The 9878-nt window shown below is 48.1% G+C and overlaps 2 protein-coding genes across 2 annotated transcripts; one reads left to right on the plus strand and one right to left on the minus strand.

Moving 5' to 3' along the window:
- The first annotated feature begins 28 nt into the window (after positions 1-28).
- Positions 29-5080, plus strand: RSRP1 (arginine and serine rich protein 1). Its single transcript, XM_075115051.1, has 6 exons — positions 29-198; positions 349-404; positions 1626-2249; positions 2586-2740; positions 3944-4027; positions 4554-5080. The coding sequence occupies exons 1-6, from the start codon at positions 110-112 to the stop codon at positions 4737-4739; spliced, it is 1194 nt and encodes a 397-aa protein (XP_074971152.1). The 5' UTR covers positions 29-109; the 3' UTR covers positions 4740-5080.
- Positions 5081-6031: 951 nt separating this feature from the next.
- On the minus strand, positions 6032-9316 carry SYF2 (SYF2 pre-mRNA splicing factor). The gene is made up of 7 exons (XM_075115052.1): positions 9220-9316; positions 9031-9138; positions 7798-7923; positions 7424-7541; positions 7235-7325; positions 6524-6622; positions 6032-6423 (listed from the first exon to the last, which is right to left on the minus strand). Exons 1-7 carry the CDS (start codon positions 9277-9279, stop codon positions 6258-6260), a joined length of 768 nt encoding a protein of 255 aa, XP_074971153.1. The 5' UTR covers positions 9280-9316; the 3' UTR covers positions 6032-6257.
- Between the last annotated feature and the right edge of the window lie 562 nt (positions 9317-9878).

Below are 9878 nucleotides of genomic sequence, written 5' to 3' on the forward strand. Positions count from 1 at the left end.
CAGTCGCTGCCGGGAGGTGGGAGTGGGAGGCGGCTGTTCTGAGGGCTCCGTCCTGCCGGGGCCGTAGCGCGGCTTGTTTTCTGGCTGGAAGGAGCCTTGATCGGTCGCTATGGGGGTGACTCACGAAGCGGGGTTGTCTCCTCAGGCGTCGCCGCTGGAGCAGGATCCGTGCGGGGGGAGCCCGGCTGGTTGGAGCCGGTGAGTTGCGGGGTTCCGCGGGGGCAGCCCCCGGAGCCGCTGCCGCAGGGCGGGGGGGCTCGCAAAAGGCTGTTATTCGGGGCGGTGGGAGGGCACCCCGTTATTCGCGGCGCGGGGGGCTCACGTTATTTACGTTTCTCTTCGTTGCAGGAACGCCCTGGTGTCCGAGGGGAACCAGCACCGGGGGTGCCCGGCGGCTCCCAGCGGTGAGTGCCCGTGCGCGGTCTCTGAGGGGGGGTCCCGTCCCCGTGGGTTGAGCGGGCGGAGGGGAGCGTGCTTCCTGCGGGGCTCGCCGGGGAACGGCCGCTTCTGTGCGTGGGGTGTGCTTAGTGTGGCCCTTGTCGGAAACGGTGGTGTCCGGGTAGCTTAGCCGTGCGGTCGGGGGCGGTGTTCGAGATGAGAATTAATCAGTTCTTTCGTCTTAGCTGTGCCCTGTATAGTGCTTGTGACCTTGGCCCTTGTTTAGAGGTGAAGGAGTGAAGCCTCAGCGTTAGCAGTAGTGAGGGGAATGCTTCTTACGAGCTCATGTAGAACTTAGTACCTCTGATCGATTTCAGTAAGGCTTATTTGGTAACTTTGGTTTACAACGAGCACCACATATAAATTTTGTCATAAAGCAAGCTTCCTTAAACTGTAAAGTAGTGCTGTTGGTCAGGGTTTAAGTAAGGTTTAAGAGTGATAAGATAGTTACACCCAGCAATACAGTAACCTTCGTAGGTATAAAATGGCTGCCACTAAAGAGGGACAGCCATTTTAATTATTAATATATAACCATAACACGCATTACATCTTTACAAGTCATCTAGTGAATCATTACCTGTATTTTTCACTAGTTATATAGGGTATTTTTAATAGTAGTTTGCTATATACGCCGCTGGGTTGCATGGAGTTCTGTGCAGAGAGTTTTGTGATGTGATACGGTCAAGACCTTGAAGTGGCTTTCCTTGTCAGAATAAAACAGTACAGCTTAACCTCGAAAGAACTGCAGAAGAAAACTACTCGATTTGTACTGATCTGGAAGGCAAATGGTTCTCTTGCATTGTTGATACAATAGGCTGCATAGATTGAATATAAAATTTCTTGAAAATTCTGTTTGGGGGGAAGGTATTAACTCGTATCCTTGTCATGAAAGAGGAATGCTTACCTAGCAGATGAAGGGTATTAAACTTAAAACCCACACAAACAAACATCTTTAAAATTACACACAGCACTACCTATGGTTAAAACAAGCCTTTTATTTTTATTTCATATAGAAGACTGATGACAGGAAAGGAAATGACAAAACTTAAAGTTATCATGGGCAAAACATGCTGATAAACTGGATGAAAATTGTTGGGTGTGTTTAATTAGTATTGAACTTTCTGCCTGTGTGTCATAATGTTTGTTGCTGTGTAAATGATTAGCTTCCCCCTCCCCACCCACAACAGGAACAGAGACGGGGTATTACAGAACAACAATAAAAACGGAACCAGCTTCTGAAAGTACTTGCGTGGAGAAGACGGTGGTTAGGAAAACAGATGATATGACAGACATCATGGATGACTTAAGCCTCAGTTTACCGAAGAAAAGAGAGTTGTCTTTGAGATCCAGGAGAAGTTGTGACAGGTCATCAACAAGGTCATCTAGCAGATCCTCTAGCAGTTCACGGTCCAGTTCAAGTAGTTCCTCTTCAGCCTCCTCCAGGAGCTGGAGCCGATCCAGATCCAGGTCACGGGCTAGAAGAAATGGTTCCCGAAGGTACAGAAGATATTCTCGTTCGTATTCCAGAAGCCGGTCGAGATCACGTGGCTACATGAGGTACCGAGGAAGGTACCATGCCAGGCACTACAGGAGGTACCACCGCTCTCCTCCAAGGTACAGATCACGCAGCAGGTCGTGGTCTCGTGGAAGATCGTATTATAGAAGGTCTTATTCGAGAAGCAGATCACATTCAAGAGGCCGAAGATATTATGGATTTGGACGAACAATATATCCCGAGGCTTACAGGAACTGGAGAAGCAGATCACGAACAAGATCTCGGAGTAGGTCACCTCTCCATCTGAGTGAAAAAGGTACTTTTTTGGAGACTTCCATTGTGTGAGAATCTCAAAACATACAATTTATATTAACCAGACAAATTCTCATCTGTTTATTTGCTTTGTAGAGCGTAACTGATAATGGCAATGTGGAAGAAAATGTCTGTGTGGTTATAAAAATGTATTAAAAGTAGTTCAGAGCATATTCTTTGTATTGCAACTGAAGTGAAATCTTCTAGGTTCTGAGGAAAATTTATCACAGTTGATGCTTATGTACGTGCAGTAATAGTAAACCTGCAGGTTTCTGGCTTGCATGGGTGGGTACGTGTTGGTTTAAGCATAAGAGAATGACACTTTTTTCTCCTTTTGTAGACAAGAGGGAACTACTGGAAATAGCTAAAGCTAACGCTGCAAAAGCTCTGGGAACAGATAACATAGTGCTGCCAGCAAGCTTGAAGATCCTTACTCCTTCCAAAGAGATAAAAAATGAAAAACAAGAGCATGAAGATCCTGGAGAGTCAGCTGAGGTAAGTATGAACAGGAGTGTTCTCAGTGAAAAGGTAAACACTTCTTAAAACTTGCCGTCTGCACGGATGTGTTGTAGTTTAACTGTGGAGTTTGTGATTATGAATCCACACTCTCAAATAAAAACTTGAGCTTTGCCAGAACGCTAAAACTCCAGAAACCGCTCTAGACTTTGTGTTAAGCTGAAAGTACTGTGGACTCTCTTAAGAGGCGGTTGATCCACTGAGTATGTGCAAGTGTTCCAGTAGTGATAGCTTGCGAAGGAGAGGTGAATGTAGCTTGTGCTTTTGAGTTCTTGTCCATTATTTAGACTAGCTTATGTGTTTCTGACCTAAAACAAGGAGTCTCCTTTGGTACCAAACCTAGTGAATACAGTGTGGGTTTTTTAAAGGTTAAATCTTTCTACCCTTTTTAACTGTTAAAACCTTTTCATATGCAACAAACTTGTTTCCCAGAAATTACATACCCAAGCACACAATGCATTTTACATACTTTATTTCTGTCTTATAGAAATCATGACTATGGTTCCAGACATGATGAAGAAAATCTGTTGGTAATTAAGGGACTTGTGGGCTATAGCTGCTGTGAATTTAAGGGAGGGAGAAACTTGAGCAGCTTAAACTGAATTGCAATTTTAGTTTGGCTTTGTTATGGTGTGTTAACCTGATTTGTGGTAAATACAAAACTGCAATAACTTACATCAATCGGCTACTGCTATTTCAAATAGAAGCAAATTTACTAAGGGTTTTAGACAAATGGTACAGGCATCCCTTTCACAATATATGCAATATATTCCAGATGTTGAGAGAGTACAGAAGAAGAGGCCTGCATCACTTGCAGATAAGTTTATTGTTGTTATCCAAAGCTCTGCAGGATGGATATGCAGAACTTAATGCAACTTGCTCTGCTGCTACACTTCACTGTATGGCAGTCCGTGCTTTGAATTGTTTGAATCCTCTTTAAAACTGTAACTGGGGCACGGATATCAGGTCACGTGTGAATTGGCACCATGACATTGATAAAAACAGTGAATGTTTTTCAGATTGAGTTCAGCATTGATCTGTTGGCATATTTAGTAGCTTACAGCTACTCTTGATGTAAATATCTGAAACAATTCTACCAGAAAGCTATTGCTCTCTAGTAACTGCCTTAACTTGCACGGAATAATGTGTCCTCCCACTTAAGCTGTGTGTGCTCTTCTCTAGCAACCCAGAAGACTCTCAGAAGACATGACCAAGAGTGGAATGGAGAGAGCAGCCATACAGAGAAGCATTTCTTTCAGTCCTAATGTAAGTGTGATTTTTCCAAGATGGAAGTCCAGTACTTCATCCCCCCAGGTTAGGTTTTTCCTAGCGTTGGTTGCCCGATTAAAGATCTTTATTAATAGTAACAAGTTGAATTTAATGGTTTGATAATTACTTTCCCAGAGGAGCTTGGTCAGTACTTCAGCAGTAAAGCACTGTAAACACAACAGCAGTGTCTTGAAAATAAATGCTTACCTTTCAGTGCTTAATAATGTTGAATGCCTGTACTGTCCTGTAGGCTCCAAAGTGTATGCCAGAACTGGTTTACAACAGAATTTATTTCAAAGTACGTATTTGGGTGTATTTTAATAATGGAGAACTAAGGGAAAAGCAACTTCCCTGAATCCTGTGCTAATTAAGTGTACATAGTTGGTACCTGGTAGGTGCTGGGTCTCCTATGAGCTGGAAAGAAAACATTTGTCTTCTCAGCACAGATAAACCCCTTGAAGTTAGCAGGGCTTCGCACATTCCTTCTCATTCTAGGATTTCTAAAGAAAATGTCTGTTTCCAGAATACGATGGCAAAACCAGTACTACAGAAGCCAGCAAGCCAAGCTGTTAAAGAACCGGCAGTTTCTCTGGGAAGAGAAGAGGACAGAAAGGGAAGTCCCTATGGGCAGTGGGTTCCTGTCAAGAAGGAGGAGAAGAAAACATTTTTAAACTTCTCACCTAAAAGCGCACAGTTCCGGGCACGCTAGCGTGTATTTCTCGCTGTCTGACTGCAGCATTATGCATACTTCAGTAGTGAGATTGGAAATTTTCTGATCAGGTTGAAGACTTGTTAATACTGAATATTTATTTTGAGATCTTAATTTTGAAATCTTAGGTTTCTCTTTCAGATCTAGAGCACAGTGATCCAGAAGCCACAGATGGGAATCTTGTGTATATTTGTAAATATTTTTGTATTGCTTTAATGGACTAGAACTTACAGGTGGGTAACTTTTTTCTAAATGAGAGTTTGGTAGCTGTTATTTTAAACACTTGATTTATGTTGTGTAACTGTTTACTTCAAGTAAATAAACTTTAGTTTTGCACTGGCTTCTCCGTGTGTCAAGTACTAGACCTGTGTTGGGTAGTAAGTGGAGTACGTCCTGGAAGTGGTAATTTCCAGGCTTAGCTTTCACTTGCCTGACTGATAGCACGAAGTGCAACGGAAGACAATTTTTGCATCATTCTGAAAGTGGACCTTTGTGTTGGAACTGTTCCTGCCCAGGCTGTGGCTGGTTCAGGGCCTCCAGAGGACCCTCCCCAGGTACCCCTCTGTGAGTGGAAGGTGTGTGTTGGACGTACACCCAACTGCCACGTGCAAAGCCATCGCCATTCTCACTGTTAGAGGCTTTGCACCTGAGCACCTGTCACTTCTGCTGGCTTCTAATGCTGAGCTTAGCTTGTGGTTTGGTTCAGGTGGCTTTAAAAACAGCCTTTAAAGCTGCACTGTGTTAGGAAGTAAGCAAACGGTAAAGGTAGCAGAGGAGGCTGTAACTGTTCAGAGCTCCAGAATTCCGCAGGATGGTGCGCTCAGCTCTGGCTCAGCACCACCTTTGTGAAGTACTGCCCTGTCAGCAGGCTCTCGTGTGGTTTTGGGGGCAGTTGAACTTTTTTTTTTTTGGTAAAAATAAACGGTTAGTAAAATAAATAATACTGACACCTAGTCTGGAAGCTTCTTTAAGAAACAAACTGCCAAGAGAAGGCTGGCAGATGTTCTAAGGATTGTATTTTGTGGCAATTTCAAGCTGATGCTTGAGATAATCCCTGTTTCTTGCCCTCCTGGGGAGGAGAGAGGCAGTTCTGCTGCTGGGGTGGTGGCATGGCTGTGCTGTACAGGCACTGCCCAGGGAACAGCTCCAGACTCCAGCACGTGCCAGTGAGCTGGGGTACCTGCTCCTTCATGGAAAGGTCATGCAGGTTCCTCAATCATTCTCTTAACTGTGTTTTCAGGGACTTAATCGGTCTCCAGCTACTGAAGAATGAGGACAAGCTTTATTCTAACTGGAGTAATAAGAGTGTGTTTATTTAGGACATGAAATTGCACAAGCTGGTTACTTCAAGTAAAAGCTATATACAGCTGAAGTTGTTATGCAAATTACTTCTATTACACTAAATATACTGATTTTAGAAAGGATTTTTCTGATACAACTTAAAATTGCCTGCAAGCCCTCTGTACCAAACTTTAACAGATGTAGGGCTGTCGCATGGGTGTTGCTGGAGGTGACGGTTCAGACAGCTGTTCCCCTCTCCAAGTTCTGTTTAATCTCAGCTGTGTACTTCCCATAGAACCTCTCCGCCTTCTTATTGAACTTGGCGTTCCTCTCATTGATGTAGTCGATGTCGGCGTCGTCATTGTAAGGACGTCTCCGACTGTATTTTTCACGCTTCTCAATCCTGTGAGACAAGCGGCAGCATTTGAGGGCCGCGGGTGAAGGGATTCGATTACACCAAGCTCTGTCACACACCGCTTCAATTTATCTTAATATTTACTTACTGTTTCTCAAGATCTGCAACCATTCTATCAACCCCTTCCTTAGATGGCACGTGAGTTCCGTGGAGAAGGCTGTCAGAGGTAGGATAAAGCGCTTCACCGCTGGACAAGAGTAAGAGGGGCAGCAGTTTTACACGACTCTGTCGATGGCTCTGAGATTGCACTGCTTCTGTCTGGTTCTTAATTAACATTAACTCATAATGAACTATGGGAGTCCAAGGTTCAGGTGAGAACACGATATTAAAAACAAGCTATTAATTATTTTCAGAGACACTAGCACGTGCCTATGAAAGATACAGGAACCCCACACTGAAATAATGAATTCTGAAAGCAAACCTGGCCAGCTCCCATCTGTCGGTCAGCCTGTTCTTAAACCGTGCCAGGCCATTTAGAAAACCCCCAACCCTACTCTGAGAAAGCAGAGTCATCTACTCACGCGTTTAAATATTATCTAATTGACCAAATATTTCTTCAAACTCGGTAATGCCAAGTTTGAAGCAATGAACCTCATCAGTTACATCACTGCCCCTCGTCTCTACCGCTGCAGGGTATCAGGCCACGTGTGTTACGATTGTGTTAAAAGGCTAATTAATATCACAGCGTCTATGAGGATGTGCATGTGCTGGAAGGAGTAGTGTAAGGCTTCGGTGTTTGGTACTAATACCGTGGTAGAAATACCGTGAATGTTATCAGATGACTGAAATCCAAACTTACTACTGCTCTTTCAGCTTCTCGTACTGCTCCAGGTCGGGTTTGATCTGCCGAGTTAACCTCTGGTACTGGCGCAGCTGAGCAGCCGCGTAATCTTTGGGAGAAAATTAATTAGGGTGAAGGTTTTTATTTCACGATTCAGTTTGCAGCTGCAAAACCCACAAAGGTGTTCATTACGAACACAGGCATTACCTGAAAATCCTAGATCTGGATTTTTCCTCTTCTTTTTCCTTTCCCATCTCTCGGCATCCTCAGCACTGATCTCTAGCAGTTTAACTCGCTCGTAGTCTTCTCCTCTCGCTGCACATTCCTAACACAGCACACAGAGCATCTCAGTTTTAACAATAAGGCAGTGGCCAAGCATCAAACCTAGAACTGCTTAGATCAGGCCTGTCAACCTCTACTGCAGGACAATAATTTAGGTAATCAGGAGATGGATTTTGGGGGGTTAATGTCTGTGCAAGCTCCCAGGACTGCCTACCCCCCCACAAAGTGGCGCTCAGTGTCACCGCAGGCACACAGACTGACGCTCGGCAGAGCTACAGAAGCTGTAATTGTGCATTTACCTTCTTTTTTTCCTCCACCTTCAGCTCCCACTCCAGACGAGCTTTTTTGGCTTCCCAGTTTGCTGGCAATTTAAGTCTTTTATCTTCTTCCACCACTTCTTGGTGATTCAGCTTGCGAGCCTCGTTCTAGGAACAAAACAGTTTGTTACTGAACTCCAGAGATGCGCAGCAATGGCTGATCATAGAAACAAAAAAAAAACAACCCAGAACACCCAAGGATCACAGGTGCCTGTCCCAGGCAGGGGCCAGGCCGCTGGTTCCTGGTCGTGCCACGGCAAAGGGCTAAAGAAACCATCACCCGTATGTGCCAAGTAGGGGTTGGACAGGGAGGGAATTGCTGATGCTCAGGCTCCAGCCAATACATGGCTGGGACTGAAACCTGCTGGCAGCCCTCCCCTTCCCTCGCGTGCCTGTTTCACAGGCGCACCAATGCCGGGGCTGTGCCCTTGCTCTGCTCTGACAGCGAGCAGCCAACTTGATCGTGAGCCAGTGCTGTGCCCCTGTGGCGAAGAACAACAGTGGTATCCTGGTGTGTGTTAAAGGGAGTGTGGCCAGCACGGCGAGGGAGGTTATCCTCCCCCTCTCCATCACCCTAGTGCTGCACCTAGTTCTGGGCCCCCCAGTTCAAGATGGACAGGGAACTGCTCGAGCATGTCCAGTGGAGAGCTACCAAGATGATCAGGGGACTGGAGCATCTCCCTTATGAGGAAAGGCTGAGAGACCTGGGCTTGTTCAGCCTGGAGAAGAGAAGGCTGAGGGGGGATCTTATCAATGCTTATAAATATCTGAAGGGCAGGTGTGAGGAGGATAGGGCCGGGCTTTTTTCAGTGGTGCCCAACGCCAGGCCAAGGGGCCACGGGCACAAGCTGGAACACGGGAAGTTCCCCCTGAACATGAGGACAAACCCCTTCCCTGTGCGGGTGCCAGAGCAGGGGCACAGGCTGCCCAGAGAGGCTGTGGGGTCCCTTCCCTGGAGACATTCACACCCCGCGTGGACGCGGCCCTGTGCCCCTGCTCAAGCAGGGGTGGAACGGGATGAGGGCCCTTCCAACCCCCGTCATTCCGGGATTCTGTGAACCGGCGGCATCACCTCCCCGGGACCGCCGGCCGGCCTGTGCCCGACCCGGGCCGGGCGACCCCCGCCGCCCTCCCGCTTTGCTTCCCCGCGCACCGGCGGCAGCGCAGGCAGGAAGCGGCCCCGGCCCCGGCCCCGCTCCGCCCGCCGCCACGTACCCGCTTCATGTGGAGCTCTCGGAACTTGCGCAGCCGCTCCTCCCGCTTCTGCGCTGCGGCCGCCGCCGCCGTGCCAGGCCTCGCCTCGTCCTCCGAGCCCGAGGAGCCCTGGAACAACCCACACTCAGCCACCGGCACCGTGAAGGAGTCGGGGAACTCCACCCTCCTCCCCCCTCGCCGCCGCCTCACCCCTTCATCGGGATCGGGAGCCCCCAAACCGCCCAGCGCCGACACCGCCGCCGCCGCCATCGCGCACGGTAAACACTTCCGCTTCCGGCCTCCCGCACGTCCTGCCGGATTGATGCTCGGGCGCCCCCCAGCGGGCGGGAGGTGCCGCTCCGCTCGCCGCCGCCATCGCCTCACCTCCTGAGGCGGCGGGGCCGAGGCTTCCCGCCCCGCCGCCAGACGCGCCCTCGCTGCCCCTCGCCTCGACGCCTGCCGAGGCTTTTCCCCGCTCCCTGCAGCTGGAGAAGGTTCAAATTCTGCTCCCCGCCAGCATCTGGTAGCGGGGTTTGCCGCCATGGCCTCCAGCCCTCGTCTCCCCTTTCCGCCGCCTGATTTAAACCGAGCCTGGGTCACAAGGGGCTGTTGTGAGGCGGCCCCGGCCTCACCGGGAGCCCGGGTCGCTGTTGCTCTCCGACACCCCGGCGTCAGCATTCTGCACGTGTGCTTTGGGCTTTATGGGCTTAATTTCTGTGTGCTGAGGAGAAGCAGTTGGAAAGCAGTGACTCTCCTTTTTTGTCTTGAGAGCCAGATTTAAAGCCTCGTCACTGCATCTCGGAGCCATTTGGAAAGCAATCTTTAAATTAACCCTGTATCCCAGACACTAATGTCCGGGCAGGCAACCT

Source organism: Phalacrocorax aristotelis, chromosome 20 (assembly GCF_949628215.1).
Source record: "Phalacrocorax aristotelis chromosome 20, bGulAri2.1, whole genome shotgun sequence".
NCBI lineage: Eukaryota > Metazoa > Chordata > Aves > Suliformes > Phalacrocoracidae > Phalacrocorax > Phalacrocorax aristotelis.